General features: G+C 36.3%; 3 protein-coding genes across 11 annotated transcripts in view; 2 read left to right on the top strand and 1 right to left on the bottom strand.

The window, feature by feature from the left end:
* Positions 1 to 6,838, bottom strand: part of jak1 (Janus kinase 1) — a 41,963-nt gene extending 35,125 nt beyond the window's left edge. The window contains exon 1 of one of the 3 annotated variants that reach the window (XM_065239893.2): positions 6,343 to 6,838. The gene's annotated coding sequence lies outside the window, so the exon portion shown is untranslated. Of the gene's footprint in view, positions 1 to 3,100; positions 3,118 to 3,137; positions 3,388 to 6,342 lie in introns of those variants that run through there. The other 2 variants (XM_065239887.2, XM_073815152.1) reach the window with 2 other exon arrangements.
* Positions 6,839 to 7,172: 334 nt separating this feature from the next.
* Positions 7,173 to 11,198, top strand: ak4 (adenylate kinase 4). Of its 2 annotated transcripts, none has more exons than XM_065239905.1 (6): positions 7,173 to 7,318; positions 7,540 to 7,698; positions 8,560 to 8,679; positions 9,770 to 9,942; positions 10,181 to 10,299; positions 10,431 to 11,198. In XM_065239905.1, the coding sequence occupies exons 2-6, from the start codon at positions 7,557 to 7,559 to the stop codon at positions 10,555 to 10,557; spliced, it is 681 nt and encodes a 226-aa protein (XP_065095977.1). In that variant the 5' UTR covers positions 7,173 to 7,318; positions 7,540 to 7,556; the 3' UTR covers positions 10,558 to 11,198. The 2 variants fall into 2 exon arrangements, with proteins under 2 accessions (XP_065095977.1, XP_065095972.1); XM_065239900.2 differs by having other exon boundaries at positions 7,182 to 7,314.
* Positions 11,199 to 12,729: 1,531 nt separating this feature from the next.
* dnajc6 (DnaJ (Hsp40) homolog, subfamily C, member 6) overlaps positions 12,730 to 24,866 on the top strand; it is a 39,177-nt gene continuing 27,040 nt past the window's right edge. The window contains exons 1-3 of one of the 6 annotated variants that reach the window (XM_065239941.2): positions 12,730 to 13,361; positions 17,685 to 17,814; positions 24,487 to 24,637. In XM_065239941.2, coding sequence (XP_065096013.1) covers positions 17,802 to 17,814; positions 24,487 to 24,637 — 164 coding nt within the window. In that variant the 5' untranslated portion in view covers positions 12,730 to 13,361; positions 17,685 to 17,801. Of the gene's footprint in view, positions 13,362 to 17,141; positions 17,815 to 24,486; positions 24,638 to 24,866 lie in introns of those variants that run through there. The other 5 variants (XM_065239912.2, XM_065239920.2, XM_065239926.2 and 2 more) reach the window with 5 other exon arrangements.

Below are 24,866 nucleotides of genomic sequence, written 5' to 3'. Positions count from 1 at the left end.
GTTCATCCTAAGAAGAACAGGAGGGAGGGTAAATGAACGTTTTTCGAATCTGAATCAGATGGTTTTTACTCAATGGATTTACTTTCAGATTTATCGTGCAAGCCTGATCAGGGTAGGCCTGCCGGTCAAAACGTGTTGAGATGCTAAGATCCCTGCTGGCATGCGAAACGGCCTTCCGGAGACAAATAAATGGGCAATGAATTGAGAAAGCTTGAGAGACAATCTTTTTTATTTGACTTAAAAATACACAGCATGGGAATATCCTGAATTTATGTGTCATGGCCCGTGTCCCAAGGTCTTTTAGCTCTACAACTATAAATAGTTGGTCAGTAACAGGGATTGATGTCCTCTCTGTGCTGGCAAAATAATGAAATCCAAGATTTAAAAAGAAAAAAAATATAGTACCATTCCAAACGAAATTCCCCCTCCACATCAATGGCATTAAAGAGCTTTTGCCCTTGTTGGAATCCAGAGGATTGGGGCAGTCATGTACTTATTTACATCCTTGTTTGGGCTTGTATTTAGTCTCGAATAACACAGAAACAGTACAACCCTGTTTTTAGTTTGTGAAACATTTGTCAACAACACCGATGTTGGTTACGCATTTAAAAAAGAAATATTAAAATAAATACAATTATTCTGAGTTTTTTGTGAACTTGGGTAATCAAGCCCGGTCGTCTCTAAACCCTTTAAACCATGCTCACCTCCAGCTTGGAAATTTTAGGAAGTAATGATGGGAAAGTAATATAATCGTACACAAGCTGTTAATATGCTTCACCTGATTCAGTACGACTCGTATGTTGTTCTTCTGTTTACTTTATGGCGACCTCACTTCCTGAGGTGCTGACGTGCCGCTCGCTGATAAAGTCATGGTTAACACTGTTTCTTTACCACTTTAGACCCTGCAACTGTTCCGCTAGTAGACCGCTTGGGTTTGTCGAGCGAATGTGGGCGCAGTAACTTGCTGTAACTGCTTTTGTTTTATCCTGTTAGTGATCTCTTTAAAGCAAGGTTAAAAACATTCCTGCAAATTAACTTGATGTAGAGGTAAGTTTACCAATTAGTTTTCATAGATAGTTGTCCTTGTTGTGAAGAACTTTCTATGCCCTTCTGGTTTTTGTTTTGCATAGACATATAGGGTTGATGTAAATTACATCATAGACATCAATTAAGTTTTAACATGTAACAAAAGTTAAATTCTTATTAGTTCTAAAATGGTTATGTTAATTTAGTAAAACTTTTAAGCAGGGAAAGTCAAGAAAACTTTTTAAGTGCAAGATGAATTTTTTTTTACACAACTCTAAAGTCATGAGACAACATCATGATCGCATTTATGATAATAATATGCGTTTATATACACATGTTGTGTATGTTTATGCATAAATTTATCTATCTTAATGAGGGTATTAAATTAATCCCATAAATGATTCTATCACGTTTGTATCAGTTACACTGCTTTTAAACCAGATATGATCAACCTTAACCCTATATTATTACAGATTAAATTAGGTAGATAATACCTTGAGTTCATAATATCAACCTTTGAGCCATCAAGTGAGAAGAAACAAGCATATTTCTCTTTGAAACAGTGACAGGTGAACAGTTAACACCTTTTCATGTACCCAAATGTTACCATTATAATGCTTAGCATTTATTAAAACACTTCTTGACTTGTTGTATGCTGTATTTTCACCAAAATTATAATGCCGTTCCTACAAAGTAATCAATAGTTGAGAACACAATGTTATTCACAACTGATAATAAAACATCTAAATAATTTAAAAAACCCTTTAAACGTACCTTTGGACAATTGTATTACATTCTCATTCTTCAAATTTTTCTTGAGAAATGCAAAAAAACACAATATTCAAAAACTTGCTGTTTTTGGCACATATGGAGGCATATGCCTTGCCTGTTATATCCATTAATAGAAACTGCCTCAAGCGACAAATATGTGATGTTTTAATCCATTCAGGAGTTTTTCTTGTCATGAAAGCTCATAGGTCCATAACAACAACTGTTTCAGAATACCATACAGTACAGAAGCGCTAAACTAATGGGAAATATATGCTGAATTGGGGACAATTTAACCCACCATCAGAATGAGTGGTCAACACTCAGATTTAATTTCTCACTTCAGACCATGTTTAATCAGAATGAGATTATAAAAAACAGAGAGGTTATCAACAGTACTTCACTTGGTAGTAATTTTCAATAATTTAAATGGGATTTCCCACTAAAACCTTTATGGGAATTGAATATTTTACTTTTGGCCATATTATTAAGCAAAATTTTGTAGTGTGATGCAGCAATGTTGTGGTTCTCATGTATTCTTCTGATATTTAACCTGGAAATGTTTTAGATTGTGGAGACAAAGGGGAATTCACATCTAAGCTTGCGCTTTCTAATAGATTTCCTCTAAATTTGATATTTATGCCTTGCTTTATGTTTCAGTCAGTTTTAACCAATCATACTGAATCGGATTAATTTAATACTTCACAGAGTACATGACATATCTGAAATAAAATTCATATTTAAACATTACAAGGATAGCATCAACAATAATTCATCTAAACGTACAGACTTAAATATATATTTATTATCAGACTGTTATCTGTGTGTACAGACGGTCAAATTTATATTGACAATACTGCAGTCGCAGCAGCAACAAGTTTAACCATTTACCTACTTCCCAGTCAGAACATATCGAAGACATTTAATACGTGTCTTATATAGGCAATGTCATTGAAATTAAAACAAAAACAAATTAATCCCCCACACGGGAATGTCCTTAGCACATCACAAACGCGAAATTCTAACTATATATGTATTTTTAAAGGTAACTTTCGTGGACATCAGTGCACATGCAAACTAAATAACACAGCGTAAACATAAAATTATACTGTATGTCAGTTTACAAGTTTAAACCCAGTTCACACAAATTCAGAATGATTTGATCTGTTTGTGGGCTCCGATAAGTTAACCCTCGTACGCCATTTTAACCAGCAAACATACATAAACTTATACTAAAGCGACGTAGAACCTCATTGTTTCCTGACATTGTCCATAAAGACAACAAACAACCCAAATGTTTACATACATTCAGTTTAACGAAGAGTTACGGCCCTCGCCCTTACCTCGCCAGGCAAAGCTACTTCCGTCAAATTTCGATCATTACAGATGTTTGAAGACTTCCTCTCGGTTTTTTTGTTGACTTCAATCGCACTCGATTAATTCCAAAATGGTCTCCGGTAGTATAAGGTGTATGTTACGTGATTAATTCTCAAAACAAAGTTCACATTGCAGCGGCGCAAGCCGTGGCAAAGTCTTCATGATCAACTAACCTTTCCTGTCAAGCGTCGACCACATTCCCGAAAATAGGGTAACAACGACACTGTCACACGCCGCCTATTGGCTCATTCGTCTGTCAATCAAATGTGGTACCAATGGTATTAACCCTAGGCGGAGAGTACATCACTAGAGGATTTTTGTTATGGCTACCGCAGAGCCTTTTAGTGTATATAATTAGGACTATTTACTATATGTACATAAATAATAAATTAGATCTGCGTGCATTGCGATGTGTAAAAATACTTTTAGCTGCGTAATAGAGCACATAATATAGAGTTGTTATTATTAGGCAATGACTTTTATTTTAGAGCTTATTTAAAATAGGTTATATCTATTCAGTTGGTTTAGCCTATTATAATGGCTTGTTGTTTGCAGTTATTGTAAAATGTATTAATGTTTTGATTAATAACTGCAATCAATAACTCAGATTACACTCATATTTAAAAAGGTCTTTAAGACCAAGAGGCACGAGCCTGCCATGAAAGGGAGGGACTTCCCGTCCTCACCATCAGATGAGTTGCCAGAAACTGTGGGCTGCAGTTTCACAAGAGGGCTGTAGAGCACACTAAGAGAATGTGGCAAATCAATAAGATTAACAAAGGGTAAGGTAATCGTTTGTCAAAACGATTTTGGCAGAAATATTATATTAAAGTTAGTGATAAATGCAGGTGGAAATAATTAATTTATCTTTTATTACATCTAAGTTATCAATATTTCAATTTAAGACATTGAAAAAAAAATTGTTCGGTCACTGTTTTGCAAAGTACATTTGTGTGTAATTTGTTTAGATTGAATTATAATTAATCACTTGTAAAACAACGAAGAGTCCATTTGGAAACTCGTGTCTTTGGATGAGTCACAGGCTATAATTGAGGTGTGAAGCGTCTATGTGCTATAAACCAGTGGTTCTCAAACTTTTTCAGTGTGCGGTCCCACTTGTGTACATTCCTTTGCGCCCCCCAGAGAAAATTTAGGACAAAAAACTGTTCTAAAACTCAACTTTTAATTAAACAAGACAAATTATATGATACGAAGTAGTGCTGTTGGTTAGTAGTCTTTTTTTAGATTTAATTGCACAGAATTCATGATAAATTATTATTTTTTTAATAAAATGTTATAAAACTGGGGACCCCCTGGCACCATCTTGCAGCCCCCAGTTTGAGAACCACTGCTATAAACACACAACTAAAACCTAGAATGCTTTCTTTAAATGAAGGGTTTTCTAAAACACACACATTACAGCCAACAATGTGTCATTAAAGAGACAAAAAACATGTAAAGGTGTGTTTATGTTATTATTAAACATAAACACTTTTAATATCATGTTGAAAGCACTAAACAGTCCCATTTTCCCCAGTCTAACAATGTACAGTACAGATGACTCATTAGAGATTCGATTTGGGGGTGGTAAAAAGATTAAAATACTGTATAATATAGGATCTATTTTTACTAACAGTACAGGGAATTTCAGTGATTGTGTGATTCATTGATATGAGGCTGAGAGGGTAACACAAACTGTGTGTAAACAATATTATTCAACATTGTATACATAAAAATAAGATGTGTATTTAAAAAAAAAAAGAATTTTATTTTGCCACTTTAACAACAATTTACCACAAAATATAAATTATATATACATTAAAAGGCATACAAATGTTTATTCAAACAATAACAAAGTAGAAAAGGACAAACATTGAAACAATTGGGTATATACACTTATAAACAATTTATTTTCTAACTTTCTGTAGCTAGATGTCAAGATGGCAGCCATCCTTCAGTTATCACAGTACTGTACCTTTAAGATGGACAGCATCAGCACTGTGATAACTGAACCAGGGCAGCCTGTCACATCAAGCAGAGCCAGGCTGGTAGTGCTTCATCCATCCTCTTGTCCATGTTGATTTGCTTTATGCATTACTAAAATATCATTTTTGTGATTTATTTTTTGTTTTGTGTGAATTAAAATGTACATTTGTACTTTAAAAAAGTTTTGCAAAAATGCTATTTCTTTGGCATGAATTGGAATTTTAAGTAATACATAATTTTTATTAGCAACCATGGTTAAAGCATACAATTGTTCTATGTAATACATATCTTGTAGTAGTAATAGTATTAATATTAATATATAACTTGACTTTATCCTAAATTTGTACTGAATACCCAAGCACAGGCGAATCCCTCCCTATCTGACAAAATGAGATTTAACACATTCCTCCTGAGTATTAATTATTCATACGGACCACCCCTGTGACGTCCGACTTGTTGTTGTAACTCTGACCCCGCCTTTTATGCTTGGCACGCGGTCTTTGGCTGTCCAACGGTCCTTTAGGCACCGCCCACATCATCCCCGCCCTCCGTGCGAATCTCTTCTTGTAAACAACTCCATCAGCGCGTCGTTGCCATCATAGGACAGTGGAAACGCCTGCCAAATAATCTAACAAACATTTGCCTAACATTCATACAGCGTTTGTTTAGGTAAAAAGACAGAGAACATTTCGAGATGTTTAATCCAAAATGCATTCCCAGTGACAGTTCGTTGGGGGTTTATGTACTGAATGCTTGATTAAAGTAATCGTTTAAATAAAGTAAACAAAGAAATATAGTATAAAAACTATATACTGTTTTACCTTCAAAAACATGCGTTTGAGGAGAAAGTGCGCAATAAACCTACCTGAGGTCAGTGGTTATACATAAGTTATTACACGAAAACGCATTTAATGAATATAATTGTGATATACTATCAAAAGTGTAGTAAATATTATGCAAAGCATGTACAGCAACTGTTTAACATTAGATATCGATTAGTTTGATGGTCTCATATCATGTTTATCGTCTTATTGTACTGTATTGATGTGCGCGCTAACGCCCAACGCGCGCACACACCCCTCTAATGTCAAAAACAAACACCACGTTATAAGGTAAAAACATAACAATAACGTCGAAATCCTAGTTAAACATATGTATTATTTGACCGTATACAAAAGTACTTACTTGCATTTTCAACTCGAACTCCAATGTTTACGTGAATATTTTTAATGACGCAGCAAGCCTACTGCGAACAACGTGATTGTCGCCATTTTTTGTTGTTATTGAAATCTTCAAGCCATGTGACAATAAAATAACACGCTTCCGGGTCCTGACGCTGAAAGTTCACCGCTTTCTCTGGTGCACGTTTACTTTTTTCATGTATAAAGATTAAAAAGCCAAATGATTTTGACATTGCATACCCAAACTGAAATGCGTGTGTTATATATATCTTATGTTCTGACGCCACCGTAAGGTACCTCGGTAATACTGATTTGACATGGAGATTGTGATGACTCTTATCCGGACGTCTTGTGTAAATTGCACCTTTATAAACGTAAAAGTAAACAAAGCAGTTGTGAATTTTGCAACTTAGTCGCAGTCAACAAGTGTATACTGCCCCAAAACAGACAGGGGGCAATATTACACTAGACATGGCATGCAGTTCAGTGTTTGATGAGAGAATAACAATTTGTTGTTGTTGTTGTTGTTGTTATGTTTGGTTGGAACATAAACATATTTTTATGGACATATTATTTGATTATAAAGATCATGTGATGTGCATTAAAACAGTAGAAGGACTGAAAACATATTTCCCATGTACAACTTCCTTCGGTTGTTGGTGGAAAAAATTATGTTTGTAATATCGCACAGCACAGGGATTGTTTTAAGTTAACTAAATACTAGAACTCCATGCTCATATGCGAGGCACTTAATTACAGTGCACATATTTTTATGCGCTAGTGTACCAGTGGCGATTATAAAATTAGTTAGGGCGTTTATGTTTCCCCTCCATTCATTTGCAGAGAGGGGGAAGCTCACGTCTACATAAAGAGGAGTAGGCGGTGCATCAGAAAGGGCTTCCCAGTTTCATGTACAGAGACAACTGAATCTTTTTACCGTGGAAATAACATATTTTATAATACAGGAGACTATTGGGTGGGTAAGTTTGTTTGTTGTTTTTGACCTAAAACTTTAAAGTCAATATTTGTTGTGTCCATTGATGGTTTTATTCGACGTCCCCACCCCATTATTCTGCACTGGAGATCTTCTCTAACAGAAACGGTTATAATGCAACGGCGCCCTGCATTGCACACTACTTAAAATTAGTACATGACTTGTGTGGTTTCAGTTCTAATGGTTGACATTATTTACTTTAAACAGATCAACTCAGTGAAGAAATGTCCAAACTGTTTCGGGCGGTTATCTTGGGTCCACCAGGCTCAGGGAAAGGGACCATCTCGGAGAGAATTGCGCACAGTTTCGGACTCAAATATCTATCCAGTGGAGACTTTGTTCGAGAAAACATCGCTGCAAATACTGGTGTGTGATTTACAAACTAAAGCCTTTTTGTGATCATATAAAAAGTAAAAATATACCTCCTCCTGAATAATATAGATTTTCCAAATAAAGTTTTCTGCTATTTTAATATTTGAGTTATCTATTTTAATATTTGAGTTATCTTGATATATTCAGTTACCTCACATGAGTTCATGTGAGGTAAGCTGCCATGCTGGCAAGATGCCACAGATGCAAAATGCATTTACATACTAAATCTTCCGCTACATTTTTGTGATGCCAAAAACAGTTATAAGATAAAATACATTAGGATTTTGAGTAAAGTGTTTTTTTATAAATGTATTATAAATACGACACTGAATTAAATTATTGTTTATCAGTTAAAAATTGAAGCCGTGAGACTGTCATGTGACTACTTCTTATATGATGATGAACACAGTTTCTTGTTTAAAATATAATTAATAGTTCATTAATATTGTGTGGATTTCAATCGTTAAGTTTAAATAGAATTGAATGGACAGTATGTACATTTGAATTATTTTCACCTTCATTATATCAGTGGTTCTCAAACTTTTTCGGGGTGCGGCCCCCCTTGTGTATGATGCATCTTTTTGTGCCCCCCAAAGAAAATGTATGACATAAAACATTCTAAAACTTAAATTTGAATTATACAACAAAACATATTAAATTCTACCAGTGCTGTTAGTTAGTAGTCTTATTTTTCTAAGGTTTCAGAAATTATGAGAAATTAATGTATTTTGTAAAATGTCATGAAACTGGGGCCCCCTCAGCACCATCTCGTGGACCCCCAGTTTAAGAACCACTGCCATATATGATTATGATTATAGCATTCACTGATTGCAGTGATCTTCTCTGTGTTTGCAGAAGCTGGTGTTTTAGCTAAGAAGTATATTAATAAAGGATTGCTTGTGCCAGACCATGTCATGACTCGCCTTCTACTGCCTAGATTGGAAGAGATGACCAAATATAGTTGGCTGATGGATGGTATGGTGTTGCATACTTATTTAGCATGTTCAAGCATTAATATCAGTCATCTAATTTTTGTGTTAACAGAACCAGAGGTTTTTTCCTCCTTTTGGCATTTAATGCTTTAAATTGTTCATCTTCTGTTGTCATTCCATAATTGTTTTCTGATTTGTTGGATCACAAAGGCAGTCATATTGATTATATAAAAATAAAACTTAATTACTAGACTTAAGATGTAAGTAAGTTAAACCTAGCTTAAGTGTCAGAATAGTTTGAGGCAATTGTACATTGTCAGCTAAAATGTTGTTTTGGTCAAATTTATGGGAAGCAAAACTGTTATTTCTCCTTCAGTGGAAGCTAAAAGCAGGGGTATAGAGTTAGGGAATTTAAGGAGGTAAACAATACAGAGTGGCAATAAGTTTGTTGTTACACATCATGTAACAGCTGCTTGCCTAGAAAGTCAAACCTAGTATGGGACAATATTATAGGATATCAAACATTGACTGAAAATTGGTCTGGGGTATAGAGTTAGGGAATTTAAGAAGGTAAACAATAGAGAGTGGAAATAAGTTTGTTGTTACACAAGATGTAACAGCTGTTTGCCCAAAAAGTCAATCCTATATTATAGGATATCATAAATTGACCGAAATTGGTCTGACCTACAAAACAGCCAGGTTTACATATGTTTGTGTCTTGCTTTTTGAAAGTAGTTGAAACATTATTACATTAAAGCTGAAATTTCAAAACCTAGAAACTGTAAAGTTTATAATTAAAGTAGATTAATAAAAAGTAACAGAACTCATTGCCAGTGACAGCAGACCGCTACTGATAGTGGTTTTACAGTATATAATGCAAAACCACATAATCATAATCTGTCCTATACAGTATATTAAAACATTGTCTTGTGATATTGCTACCAAAATGTGACTTTTCCAGCAGAAATAAAAAAAATGCTTTTTTTTTGCTTTATTTGTTACCTTCAATTGATTACTGGCTATTACATGACAGTGTAATATTGAATCCAATAAGAAGTGGTAAGAAACATATTGAGAATAAAAGGTTTCTGTGTTTCATAAGTAACATCACTGTACTTTTACATGTCTACCAGGTTTTCCTCGAACTCTAGCTCAGGCCATTGCCCTGAACAGTACCTGTGATCTAGATGTAGTCATCAGCCTCAACATTCCTCTGGAAACACTTAAGGAAAGACTGCGTCATCGCTGGACACACCCACCCAGCGGGAGAGTGTATAACATGTGCTTCAATCCCCCCCGAATCCAGGTGATATGATCACATACTCCTAGAAGGGTTGGTGGGTTATGTAGAAATATTATTATGTAGAATAATATAAATTTTTCACTAAAACATATGACGCAGCCATTGCGCGCTGACTTGCATGGTTGAAGCTAAACTTTTTTCTGTATGTTCTCAACACAATTAGCATATCACAAAATAAAATTTAATCTTGGCGTATAACACATTTTTAACGATTGTGTTAATTTTCTGTTGTGTTTTTTAGGGTATAGATGACATTACGGGGGAACCACTGATTCAGCAGGAAGATGACAGACCAGAAGCTCTGGTTGCCAGACTGAGACACTACAAAGATGTTGCAAAACCTGTTATAGACTTGTATAAGTAAGATCACATTAAGTAGAATCATTCACACATGGCCTTGCCTTTTCTATGCATACCTAAACATACCAAGTGTGTGCTGTCTTTTGCACTCAAAAAGGCTGTTTAATCATTTTCATTATGTTCCTTTGAAGGGCTAAAGGCATCCTGTACACATTCTCAGACACAGAGACGGATCGGATCTGGCCAAATATCAGCACACTCCTGAGCACAAAGATCCCCATTGTCCAATCAGATGCCCGATGTGCATCAACTCCTTGAGGATGTCAGACTCTGTCATATGCTATGGTTATATGCATATGGCTTTTAGTATGTGAGACATTCCACAACAATTCAATAATGTGTCTAAAAGGACCTTTATTTATATCCATCCCTGTCTGTGGTGTTTGCCTAAGACAGATTTCTTAATAGTGTTGCAATGTTATCAAACACGGTTTAAGTCAGAATGTTGCAATTATCCTGTATTTTACAAGCTCCATAACTATAGGATGTCATAATATACCTTTTTAAAGAAATGTTTATCTCTTAATGAAATGTGGTATTGTTAGGTGTTGTCGGCGCAAGGCCTTATTTGACTGTGTTTAAAAACAATGTTGATCTCAAATCTTGTATCACTGTAGCTATGATAATCATACAAGATTAATTTCACATATATGTATAATGTGATGGAATAGCTTTTATATCATACCAAATGCTTTGTAAACTTGTTTGTGAACTTTTTTCTAAGAAGAAATGCGGGAATTGCTGTTGGAAATCAGATTTGCATTTTTAAGAGCTGTATTTGAGAAACCTAGAGGCAGTAGAGAAACTGATGTTACAGGATCATGTAAAGTAACCATTTGCAATTTATTAACAGTGTTATTTCATTAGCATCTTAATTGATAAAGACAATTCATCATGAACTGATTTCTTTACTGACCATGGAATCAAATTAGTCTCAAAGAAAGGGTAAAGGTTCTCAGAATGTTTGTATACATGACTTCTGTTTCTCTCTCTCTCTCTCTCCCTCTCTCCCCTCTCTCTCTCTCTCTCCTCTCTCTCTCTCTCTCTCTCTCCCTCTCTCTCTCTCTCCTCTCTCTCTCTCTTCTCTCTCTCTCCCTCTCTCCCTCTCTCTCTCTCTCGCTCCCTCTCCCTCTCTCTCTCTCCTCCTCTCTCCCTCTCTCTCTCTCTCTCTCTCTCTCTCTTTCTCTCTCTCTCTCCTCTTCTCTCTCTCTCTCTCCTCTCTCTCTCTCTCTCTCTCTCTCTGTATGTGTGTCTCATTTTAAATGTCCTGCCAGCCTTGTACTTTAACCAAAAAGGGGTGAAGAAAAGACTAATCTTCACACCCTCCTGTTGTGCAATGCCACAAAGAGGAATGTACAAGCTGTAGTTTTCTTCTCCAAACAAAATAAAATTATTTTCTCAAAAAAACCTTGAATGAATATCTTTAATCTCAGCAACTGTAGTTAGGTTTGACAAAGAGGAATGACTTGGTTGAACGTAATACAAATGACATAATTCTAAACTGATCAGTTAACTATAGAATGCAGACACATGGCACAATGTAATCTTCTTTAATATTGTCGTTTTTGACTTTAAATATTTTAATTGTTTCATAAACATAATTCTCCAAATTTTAACAGCAAAATGTGTTCATGTTAAGTGTGCATACAGTCTGGAAGTCATGTATATGAACTGACAGTTTTTACACTTATTAGAAAGATATTTCATAGTTTATAAAGTGAAAAAAAATCTTCAAAATGTGCACGGGAACTTCATGAGAAGTTAATAAATTAATGTTAATTAAACTGAAAAGCTATTTTTCTCAAAATGACCGTACTTCCTATAAAAGGCGCGCACACGGTTTTGATCACAATCACCAAGGAAAGAGATGGATTACCGTAATGACGGTAATAAGCACGCTGTGGTTATACAGCAGTCCACAAGCAAGATATTAGAACGGTACAGAAGATCACTGCTAAAACTGTCCAGCTGGGGATGTTTGGAGTTTAATCGAAACAATTAAGCTCCATACTGACTAAAGGAAAATTATATTTGACTTGTTATTTGGCGTGAGATTTATTTGGACAAAGTGAGAACGTGAGAGCTTGTAAGCGCCAAATTCGTGACAAGCGCATGTTTACGCAAAATTACTTCGTTACCTCGTTTTGATTCTTTAACGGTTTAAATAGTTTCTTTTTTTACGAAATTAATTTGACATTTATATAAATATACGAATTTCATAGTATAATCGACAGACGCTCAAGTAACGTCACCACCATATGACCTGATTAATATTTAAGGATGCAGCCTTCGGAGGTCGCATTTGCAGGCTGCATACGTCATCAAGACCGTCTAATTTCAGAATATCAATCTAAACAAAGTTGACAATTATTCTTAGCTAATCGTAAATTGTTGTAATATGCTTATGACTTGCGAATGTAATATTCAGTTAACTTAAATAAACCAAGCTTGATGACGTATGCAGCCTGCATATGCGACCTCCAGAGGCTGCAGCCTTCGGATTTAGAAACGGCAGCCGCCATCTGTAGCGGTGTGATGTAACACGGAAGTCCAGAAGTGTATTCAAACACGGAGGCGTTCAAACACGGCACACACAAACACAACTATAACCATCACTATTACCATTGAGAAGACTAGTTATAGTTAAGCGATTACCCAATGTCACAAGAAAATACAAAATGTACAGAGTAGATTTGAGGAGTCTATTTTTGTATTCCAGTCCGGGATTTCCTATGTACAACTTGATATATTTTGTACACTGAGAATAATGAACAATTTATTGCAAAACAAAAACAATAGTAAAGCATATAAACAGTACCCAAATATATACTGTAAATCTGTTTGCTGTTCTAGGTAAATTAAATGAATGATGGTGTGGGTTAGGCAAATGCACTGATTCGGTGGTGCTGATGTAGTTCTACATCCATGCTGCGCTTCGAAACAGCACTATTCGCGGGGACGAGCGCCAGTTTGACCTTTGACAGGCAATGAATGACAAATGAAAGGTCAGCTGTTGTGAGATCAGCTGGGAAATCGGAGAATGACAGACAGTGCATCGAAAGGTAGGGAGGAATAGCTTTTTATAAATAATTTGAACGTGAATATTGATAGAGGTTCTCGTATGAATGGGACCGCTTCCAGCTTTCCTAATAAAATGGTTGTATTACATAAAACGTCGTGTCTACGGCGATGATGCTAACCCGGAGGCAGGATTTGGTCTTTATCTGCATTGCTAAATTAGCATCATGTCTATAGTGACATAAGTGTTGTTGTTGTTGTTGTTGTTTTTTTCCTTTTTTTGCATGTTTACCGCAGCATCAGCAACGAATCATCGCTTTTGGCCAGTTTAACATGACAACAGGCCTGCTTTAAGAAAGCATTAAGATATATTAGTCACGACAAGCATATCAGCTGATCTTACGCGCTTTGACGAATGCGTTTGAGGAGATTGTCTCATCTGGGCTAGTCCTTATCTGTTTGTAATGTTCTAATCAACTAATTTCGACAGAAGATACATGTTAGCAAAATAGACACTGCTCCCGTGACAAGGTTATTCATAGGAGAAATATGCTTTGATTACTATTTACCATATCGTTTGCGCGTTCGTTTTGGTTCAACACAACATTACTGTTAGATGCAGTGTAATTCGTTGTTTAAATAAATTATTTAATGTTATATACTACATGTCATATGCTATATTTTTCACTAGATATAGTGTTTAATAAAAAATGCTGAATGCTCTAGCGATAACGAGAGAGCTGTGGTCTGTTTATGGCTTTTCATGTGTTAAGCACAAGGTAAATTTATGACGGTATTAAAGGTTAAGGGAAATCCCTTGCATCATCATGGAGCTGAGCGGAAGGGCCTCCGTTTCCATGGAAATATATTTGCGCGTTCTCACAGACTGATGATGTCATACGTCATTCAGCTAAATTAAGAATAACTAATAAACTAACATCAGTATTATTGAAGCAGCCTATTGAATATTGTTGTGGCTCTACAAGTAATCTCATCCAATTTCAAGCAAGCTACTTACTTCATCTTTTATTATGTTTGCAAGTAATCCAAGCTCAGCTACTGATCTAAGTCCACTACATTCAGTTAGCATATTAACCTGTCCTGTCATGAAAACTAAATCACATGTGTGAGCTTTGTGCAGCACTGTAGTATAAAGATGGATTTGTAGTATAAATAAAGATGGCAGTTTGTAAATCTGAAGGCCACTACTTAACAAAACAAATATCTGCCTCTTTTTGTTTGGCTTTTGGTCTGCGAAAGGTTTGGTTTACATTTTCACAACAAAGATAATATACACTCTCAGATTTTTTGTCAAAATATGTACCCCAGCTGTAGATGGTGCTGTACCCTTTCAAAAAGTACAAATTGTTACCTAAAGAATTCATGAACCTCAGATCTAGGGGAGAGCGGGGTAAGTTGTCACATGGGTAAGTTGTCACACTGTTCATAACGCCAACACTAGAGGCTCTATCTCAAAAATCAAATAGCCACTTTGTGTGACGACCTCTTCTATAGTCAACTTTGTGTTCACATGTGGTCAATATCGCTCTAATCTGCACTATTTTCTTATTTTTTGTCTTAAAAAAATAGCACTTTATATTTTATGCAATACAACTTTGTTAGGTATGAATGTTAAAAATTATTATTTTGCACAAAATAGATGAGACAATAATGTGTCTTTGGATACTTTAGCTGACGTGCTATGTTGAGCTAACCCTGAGAGTAAGCCATCATTAGCATACATGTCAGTCTGGGGCAAGTTGTCTCAATGACTTCACAGTGGAAGTAGTTAGCCCCAGGTTATTTTAAACCCTGGGTTATTTTAAACCCCGGGTTAACAGAATCCTGGCTAATCTGTTTCACATTTCACACTGTTTGTACTTAACCAGGGGTTAAAAGAAAACCATAGGTATTCATAATCTGATGTTTTACACTGTGCATTCCTAAACCCTAGGGTTAGGTGTCTGAAACCTAATTGGGGTCCTAACTTTCTAACCCTGTATCACACTGTGTGTGTTTGGCACCGCAATGCGGGGTTAGCCCCACAAAACCAGGGCTAGCAGGGTTTTATATCCCTGGGTTAATTTTAGGGATAACCTCGCTTCTAAATTACAAGTGGGAAACGATCCGGTTAAAAGCAGGGTTTAGAGTGAAGATAACCCAGGATTAAGTGCAGTGTGAGTTGATATTTCCAGTTCTGGTTTGAATAAAAAAATTAAAATCAATAATCACAATCAAGTTGTGTTGTTCTTTTTAGATAATCTAGATTATAACTTTTGCAGATGGGGCAAATTGTCACAAGTGAACATTCTCTATTTAACAGTCTACAACTCCGTAATAAAAATGATATGAAAATGTAATGAATACAACATGTGCCCAAAACTTCCTTCTTGCATTTGGTATGAGATTTATATCATTGTGATGTTTGATATAAATGTTAGACAGTGTGAAAAGTGTGACAACTTACCCCACTCTCCCCTACTGTACATATACCAACATACAAGTATACATATCTGTATTCTTAAATTATACATATTATGACCTACTAAAAGGACTATTTTTGACCACTTTTTCTAACAGTGCATACACACTGTATAAACTGAAATCCTTCCTTCAATAGATATGATAGCAGAATCTTAAACTGTTGTGGACTGAGATTTGTGTAAAGACTCATGTAAATAAGATGTCAGTGAGAGATTATAAGACACTTACAAGTTACAGGCTATGAAAATGATCACAAGATGGGTTAAAAAGCAACCTTGTGTGAGTATAACATTAACTACCATGCCAGGTCTAAGCTTTCCATTAAAAGGTATTGCACAGAAGAGTAGTTTTACTACTCTATTCAAATCACCTATGGTGGTGATTGTTGCCCCTGCTGTATGATTTCAAAAATATCAAGTAATTTGAATCTGAAGTAATTAAATTTTCTGTCTTAATAGTTATTTAAAGCACCTTTAACATATGAAGAACATTTCTACTTCAAAAAAAGGTTATTTAAGGAGATAAAAGGTTCTTCAGATTATAAAAATCTATTAAGGAAATGGTTCTAAGAACTATGGTTCTTTGAGTATCCAAAAAAAGGTTCTTCTAGGCATCGCTATGAAGAACCTTTTAAGCACACCTTTTTTAAGTGTTCCTCCAAGTGGTATTATTGGATTTAGGCAATGCCATTTAATTGTCTCTGAAAGTTTGTATTTCAAGTGCCCAAAAATGTCCTCTAGCTGACCCGAGGTCAGGTTTATTGATCATCCTTATAAGAGTGAAGATAATGTGATGAATTGGAGTTAGCGTTAAATTGGTACTTAAGGGTAGACAACAACCAGAGCATTTCTCGTTTTGACACTTCCTACATGCTGTGATCTCAGTCTCACTCTATTCTAAGGGTTGCCCAGGATGCAGCTCTCTTATGAGAAAGCATGCGGCACCATTGGCTGCCAAGCAATAGGGCCGTGAAGGGAAGCATCAAGTAGCTCAACCAGACATCAATCATCCTTCCAGAGAGGAAGTTTTCTGACTTGCATTGGCAAAGAACTGAACACTATATCAGGGTCACCCATAAACTATAGAGGATTATTTGCCTGCACAATGCTGGGAAAAGAAAACAATGCAAACTCTTAACAACACTGTTAAAAATTTGCTGTAATTACACAAAAGATACTGTAGAAGATCAAAACTGAAAATTGTCAGTTAATAACACAAATGTAAGATACTGGCAGGCAGCGAGTTGCCAGTAATACTCGGTAATACTGTAATTTCTACATAATTTTTTTTACTGTTAACAGTCAAAGGCAATATATGATTAAAATAATAATTTTATATTTTTAATATTTAATAATTGTTTCGCATTATATGAGATATGAGACTTATTATATGATAAACATAGAATGACTTAGGAAAATATTGGCTTTGTTTTGATTTATACTGCATATACTGCACTTGTTATGCAGTACAGGTCCCATTCTAATATTCTCTTAATGTTATCTATCATCATATTGTAAAACATTTATAAATATAACCAATAGAAGTAACCTAATGTAAACAGGCACTTTTATCATGGATGTTTCTTCTGGCCGCAGAGTCAGATCTAATCCGGCGGCAATGATTGGCTGCCTGGCCCCGCGTGTGTGCAGCGTAGTAAATGCGGTGCTGGATGACACACCGCCCTCTTCTCTCCTCCAGCCAGCGGTCGTATGTAGCGGGCAGCCTGCTGGAAACGACATCCCTCGCTTACACATAACATGTGCATTCATCTAGAATCGTGAAACCGTCGTTGTCGCACGTCTATGTGATTTCCAGTTGTGCTAATGAGCCTGCTAGGTGGCTACAAGAAAAAGAGCAGTTACGATGGCTACGAATCTTTGCAGTTGGTCGATAGCAGCGGAGACTTCAGCACCGGGGGACGAAGCGGCGGAGGCGGTTTGACGGCGGTAACCCTTGGCAGCGCGAAGACAGGCCCGGCGCGACAGGACGACTACAGCACCATGGACAGCTCAGGTATGTGTACGTCGTAGACAATGGGATGGCGCTTGCAGGCCAACCGCTTCGTCGTGTTGTATGCATGAAACGAAGCGTATGTGTTTTAAGCATCCTAGATGGCGATGGCAATGTTTGAGGCATCTTTCACGTCGTCTCGTCTGTGTATGTGCTGTGCTGTGTCATGATAATTTGTAGAGTCAGCGTGGTCGCATTTTGTGTTCCTTCATTTCAACCGATTGGCGTCAGCAACGCCAAAAATGTGGGGAACACATGCTTAAAATGTACATGATATGCATTTTAAGTTGTTTCTGGATAAATCGCTGTCAGCTTGTCACTGTCATGTAGTTGGGTCTTGGATTAAGACTGCAGTTTGTGAGAAAGAGTTGAGGGATTGTTTACTGGGTTTACTGCTGCTTTGCTGCAGTGGTCTGGAATGAGAGCTGGCTTTTTTATGAGGAAGAGCTAGTGTCGAGTCTGTTGCCTGCTTTAGTCTATAACATGTTTGTGTTTGGGGTAGCCTATAAGATAGAGAAAGGTAACATTTTATACTCAATAGACTTTATTTTGATGTGCATGGCTTTTGTAATGTACTGTAGGATCAAATTGTCTAAGAGCACCAGTATAATATATTTTTTTAATAATTTATAACAATAACTTTATTCATAACGCAAGCCTGAAATGCTTTCTTCTTGTGCATTGTAGTGGAATGTAGACGGATTGTTAATTTAGCTGTAGCTTCAGTTAGTTGGCCATGAGACTGAAGCCCACTCTCTGGCCATGAAAGACATTCTAATGGAATCTAAAATATTTAATCAAATGAATAATAACACACAATTCATTTAGCTTCATAATAATTCACTCAAAATATTAAAAGTGTTTTGAATTGTTGTTGGTTGAAAAATTGCATTAGCCTTGTTTCGGCCTGGAGGCGATCTATAATTGAAAAGTCAGTTAGGTCTTGTAACAAGACACACAAGTGCACAATTATTCGCACAAACACACACAGGGGGCTGCATGTCACATGCTTTCAGTGACTCATAGGTGCAGGTTTAAAGAAGATTTAAATAGTGCTATGAAAAATGTGTCAGGAACCCATGCTTTTATATTACGCATGCATTGATCTATTACAATCATTGTGGCCGGAAAATGTTCAAATAAATGGATGTTTGTTAAAGTAAAAACATCAACATGTCTCTGTGACACACAAACAAGTGTTCTTGCATTCTTTGTGGGTTCAAAAGGACATTGGTAGGAGTTTAGAGTCTCTGTGCTCTGTCAGCCTTGTACTTTGAAGTCAATTGCACCCCTGTGTATTTGCTCATGCTCCTCTGTACCTTAATGGCAAGTCTGACAGGAAGCCCACTCTCTCTGGCCCACTATTAAAGCAATGCCAGGCCACCCAGCACTGCTACATTCTCAGAAATAAAGGTACAAAATTGTAGCCTGGTCCAATCAGACTTTCGTACATTCATTTCATTTGTACAGAGAGTCTGGCCACGCTCCATTGCAAAGCGTTACTTCCGTTAAGGAGGGTCCTCTGTTGAAGTTTAAAACTATTGGATCTGCGCAGAGTCACTCAGGATCTGCCATACGCAGTCGCTAACGTGTGGTCGTGACGTATATCATGCGCCAAAATCGGCCGGAAACATCAAGTACGAATAATCAGACCAACAAAACTTAGCAAACCTGGTTCTTGCTACGGCTTTAACTTCTGTATATTCGGCAGTTTTGCAACAATGGACCAAATAGCTTTTCTCACGTCTTTTTCCGCTGCCATTACTGAACTACAACTCAAACTGACACATGACCTCAAAGTCATCGTTCTTAGCCACCCCCCTCTGTTCGCTGATTGGACCTGCAGATTTTTGCAGGAGAAACGAAACTCTACAGAGCAGTCCCAGACGTATTGCTGAAGCGAAATGAAAATTAAGCGGAAGCACGTAGGAGGGCGGAGCCAGGCTAACAAAACTGTACCTTTTCTGTCACTGGGGCTGTACCCTTTCAAAAAGTATAGCTTTGCACCTAAGGATTTCATGTTAGTACCTCAGAAGTACATTCTGGGACCAAAGAGAGCTTATTAGTACCTGAAAAATACATATTAGTATCTCAAAGGTACATATTGGTACTAAATGTTTACATATCTGTACCTAATGGTCCGTACAATTACCTTTTTAAAGGGTGCTGCCCCACTGCCCCACCTAGGGTACATATTTTGACTTTTTTCTAACAATGGAGGTCCTTAAAGGGACACTTCACCCATTTTCATTGAGTTTTGTATAGTTAGAACCCCAGTCATGTTTTTGAATGGTCATGCATCATTTCCTCAGTTGCCGCTGAGACAGGAGAAATACAGATTTCAGTGTTGCACTTCCTTCTTTCAATGATGTAAAAATCATCATTTTGCATCATTGAAAGCAGGAAGTCCAAAATCTTTGTTGAGGGAGTGAGACTACAAACACCCCTTTTCTCGGTCAAATAGGTATCAAATTCTAAATGTTTGTTACATTTCGTCTACAAATATGACCCACTTTCAATAAAGATTAATATTTCTACGGGTGAAATGCTCCTTTAAGGTATGGTAATCTACCCAAAATTGTATTCTGTTTTGTATTCCTGTAAATGTATCAAACGGAAACTTGGGGTACAGCCCCAGTGACAGAAAAGGTACAGTTTTGTACCTTTATTTCTGACATAGCAGCAACAAGAAGTGGGTTTTTCACTGTTTATTAATCAAAGTATTACCACATTATGTAATTTTACCTTTTGCATGATGTTAAGAGAAATCAGTGGCTATTAAATGACTGACAGAATTCATCCAACGCTATCTCATGAGAATTCGTACATATTTTTAGAGTTGGCTAATTGATATTAATTCATACGACTACATTCGTAAGTTTTCTTACGATTTGCCTTGACCCCTGTGATGTTGGGGTTAGGTGCGACATTAGGGGTTGAGTTTTGTTGTTGTTGTTTTCATGAAAATCGTACGATTACAAATTGTAAAATATGTACGAATTCTTTTGAGATCAGGCTGGTTCATCAGATTCACTAAAACAGCCATAGTTAATAACTATATTTGTATTTTACTAATTATATTAAATATGTATTTTGAGCAAAATAATATTTTAGGAGTATTGTTACCGATATCTTGGTCCATACTGATAACGATAACCGAATAATCGACAGAAAACAAACATAACACTCAAAGTGAAACAGTGCCGAAATGTATCACAAAGTAATAAAACAACAGTACAACTGAACCATGAAAATGTGCTAAATTAATAAAATGTATAAATAAAAATGTATTAATTATATAAATAAGTATTGAAGTAAATATTTCTATGAACTATTCCCACTGGTAACATTGAAATTACATAAATGTATATTATATGTGAAGCTTTTGTTTTAACACTAATGATTATCTAATAAAATTAACAATAGATGCAGTGCAGTGATAATGAAAAGAACTAAAATCAGATGTTGATTTGTTGGTTACGTTAATGTAGCCGACAGCTGCATATAGTTTTTTGTTTTTAACTTAAAATATGGACCTTAGCCGGCTAAATCATGGATAAAAGTACCCAGCTGGAAATAAACTGTTGCAAATATTTGGTAATAATCATGACATTAAACATTTGGGTTGGATTTATCTGCTTGTATTTTTGTGCAACTGTCTGAGGTACTACTAATATTAGCGTCCTGTCAGCTTTGATGACAAACTTGGGTTCCTGCTGTTGTTTCTCTGCTAATGCAGCATCTAGTCAGCAAATTACTTCATAATGATATGAAACAACACTCTAAATTCTGCTGGGTTATCTTTTACCCAATGCTGGGTAAACATTGGACAGAACACATTTTGGGTTATAAATAAACCTTTGCTGGGTTGTTGTTAACCACTCAACTATGATTTGCATTGATACAAGGCATAAGTTTATTTATTAACCCAAAATAACCCAGCAGAATTGAGAGTGAATGGACACAACTCTCAGCATAGATTTTTGCCAGCAAAACAAATTAAAGTGAAAAAATAATCGACAAAACCAATTAATTGGTCTACAGCTATAAGCTTTGTAAATTGTCAAAGTTGGCTACTTTTATGATGCATTTTATGGTGGGGGTTCTTTTTGGCTATCATCATCTACTTTTATTTTATGGAAGAAATAATAAACAAAGGTCTTCTGAGGGTAATCCGCGCGGTGTTGTTGTAGAAATATCCATATTTAAAACTTTATTAACGTAAATAAATAACTTTCGGTAGCGCCGCCATCTTAGACTCCTCAGTATTCAGGAGAGAGTATTAGCGTAGTGTACGCACTTTTCTTAGTGACGTATGACAAATTTGGAGGGCGGGGGCACAGAGCAGCAGCAGAGTAGCCTCCGTAGGCTGCGTAAGATCTCATCCTGAATGCGGACGCTACTAAGATGGCAGCGCTACCAAAAGGTATTTATTTACGTTAATAAAGTTTAAATATGGATATTTCTACAACAACACCACGGGGATTACCCTCAGAAGACCTTTGTTTATTATCCTGGAGCCGTTTGGATTTAATTTGTGAAGGATGGGCGCACTTTTTTTGGACTTGAAGGTCGTTGACCCCGTAACATTACATTTAATCAACTGAAAGATCTAAAAAAATTTCTAAAATATCCGAAAATGTGTTTGTCTGAAAAACGATGGACATATGCAACTCGGACAGCTTGGGGTTGAGTAAATCATGGGTTTAATGTAATTTTTGTCCGAACTATCCCTTTAACTGTTTTGTCCTGTTTTCAAACCATTCACGCTTCGGTTTAGGGTTAGATTTGGTGTTTGCGTTAGGATGTCACTTTAAGTATTGGTTTATACCTTTTTTCATGATTTATTTTATATTTTTTTAATGATTTTTAAATCATTGTCGCCTTGCATAAGGGTTAGAGTTGGGTTGGGGTAAGGATGTAATTTTATGTAAATCTAACCCTAAACCAAAGAGACAAATGGTAAGAAAATAGGACAAAACAGTTGAGTAACAAATACGTGACAGTGACACGTAAACAGAAATGCGTGACATGTTCACGAAAAAGGCGAAAAACCGTGTCCGTGTCACGCTTAAGACTCACAAATTTACGTGACTATAGGTACATTATTTCTTGATACTGGGTTGCAATTTCTGCCTTTGTATTTCACAAAAGTAACAAAAAGCATACATGCTTGAAATAATGTGCAAATTTATGTAAATGAAGACAGACTTTAATAGATGAAACATCTTCCAAACAGGAAGTGTTTTGAGTTTTCGTAATTTCTTTCATATTATACTAAACAATGCATTCAGATATATGCCAGTCACTATATGTTTACTGGTTAGTTTTACAGATATGGTCACACTTATTTCAGTTATTTAACATAATTCAGAAAATGACATTTTGTTTTCAAGGATGTTGTGCCTTTCTATATCTATGATAAAAACTGATATTAGGTTTTTAGCTCAAATTGTGGTACAGTTGGTTCATCTGAAGGTACTTGCTATGGACAGGTAAATATATAACAGCAAATATGTAAAAGTAAAGTCTGTTTACTTCTGAATTGACAAGTTCAGAAGCTGTAGCAGAGTGACTCCAAGTTTGACTTACTGATAGATGTAGTTGTTCCAGCCCCAGTCTGTCTGCCTGTTTTCCTTTGTTTTCCCCAGTCACACCCCAAGAACTCCACTTCCCATGATCCTCCATGCTCCCTTACCTGGTTCGTTTTAGTCATTATCCTCACCTGTCAGCCATCATCCTCATCACTTCCATTCTATTTAAGCTCCCCTGTTTTCACCAGCCTCATTGATGTTAGGTGGATCTGTGTTATCCTGCTTGCTGTGTTTAAATAGTATTATTAAAGTGTACTTTTATTTTGGAATTGTCCTCCTCATCTCCTTCATCCTCCACCACACATAATTGCCAATGTATGGTAACTCATACTTTGAAGTGGTTCTGCATTTAACCCATCCAGTGAGTAGTGAAGACATGCAGTAGGCAGCCATTCACTGGAGTGCTTGGTAGCAATTGTGAAACGGTCCCTTGCTCAAGGGCACCACAGTTGCTTCCTACTGACCATAAGAATTAATCCAGCGACCTTTGGGTTACAAGCACAACTCTCTAAATATTAGGCCATTTGGTTGTGGTTTTATGTGGTGGATGTATAGGCACTAAAACACTTCAGATGTTTAATATTTTCCTCTTTTTATTTTGCTTATACGCAAAACCCATATTATTTAATGCACATTATGCTTGCATAGCATCTGTGTAGCATTTATGATTACTGAAGTTATTTATGAGGGCTTTCTACATTTCATTAATGTATTAGCATCAGGGTTTGTAGACCAGCTTTGTAGTGTATATAGTAAAGAATGGAGGTATTTGCCATGGAAACCCAAATGTTCATATTACATTAGTGATTCATGCTAGTACTGCAGCATAAGACATCCCCATTATTGATGTTTAATGTGTCCGTTGCATGGTATATTATTTGTTTTCTGCAGTGTTGCATTAGCATGCTCCCCAAGTCATTGCATACTGTTGAAATACAATTTATATTTATTAATATCAAAATAAACTGATATTGTCTTTCAGCCGGCCTATTTCGGTGTATCACTAGTCTTGTGACATTTTGTGTTTGTGGTGGCCCGTCTGCATGTGTGTTGTAAAATATACAATTCTGATCATTTGAAGGCCCTTCATCTTCAGATATGGACGGGAACTACGGAGGGGGACTTTTTGATATGGTAAAAGGAGGTGCTGGGAAGTTCTTCAGCAACATAAAGGACAACCTAAAAGACACTATCAAAGACACCTCAACCAAGGTTATGAATCAAGTGGCCACGTAAGTCCTCAATGTTTTTCTCAAATTTTTTATACGTTTTTTGTGAATGTTTATATTTGTGTGTCCACGTGTAGGCTAGTTCTAGAGTTCTGGGTGACCTAGTTACTTTAATGTTACAAAGGTAACAATTACTCATGCATGTGTATGTGTGTCTGAAGGTCAGGTTTAACCTATTCTGAACATGTAAAGTGTTTTCTTGTAGGGTTAGGGTTTTGTGTAACATAAATAT

The sequence above is a fragment of the Paramisgurnus dabryanus genome, chromosome 7, assembly GCF_030506205.2.
Source record: "Paramisgurnus dabryanus chromosome 7, PD_genome_1.1, whole genome shotgun sequence".
Classification (NCBI taxonomy): Eukaryota; Metazoa; Chordata; class Actinopteri; order Cypriniformes; family Cobitidae; genus Paramisgurnus; species Paramisgurnus dabryanus.
The sequence above is the reverse complement of the archived record's forward strand: the minus strand, read 5'-3'. Positions and strand labels throughout refer to the sequence as shown.

Excerpts from the sequence above, each read along its gene's own strand:
- ak4 (XM_065239905.1), top strand. The coding sequence starts at position 7,557 with ATGTCCAAACTGTTTCGGGCGGTTATCTTGGGTCCACCAGGCTCAGGG. Across the intron at positions 8,680-9,769 it reads ATATAGTTGGCTGATGGATG|GTTTTCCTCGAACTCTAGCT; the intron begins GTATGGTGTTGC and ends CATGTCTACCAG. Across the intron at positions 9,943-10,180 it reads TCAATCCCCCCCGAATCCAG|GGTATAGATGACATTACGGG; the intron begins GTGATATGATCA and ends TGTGTTTTTTAG.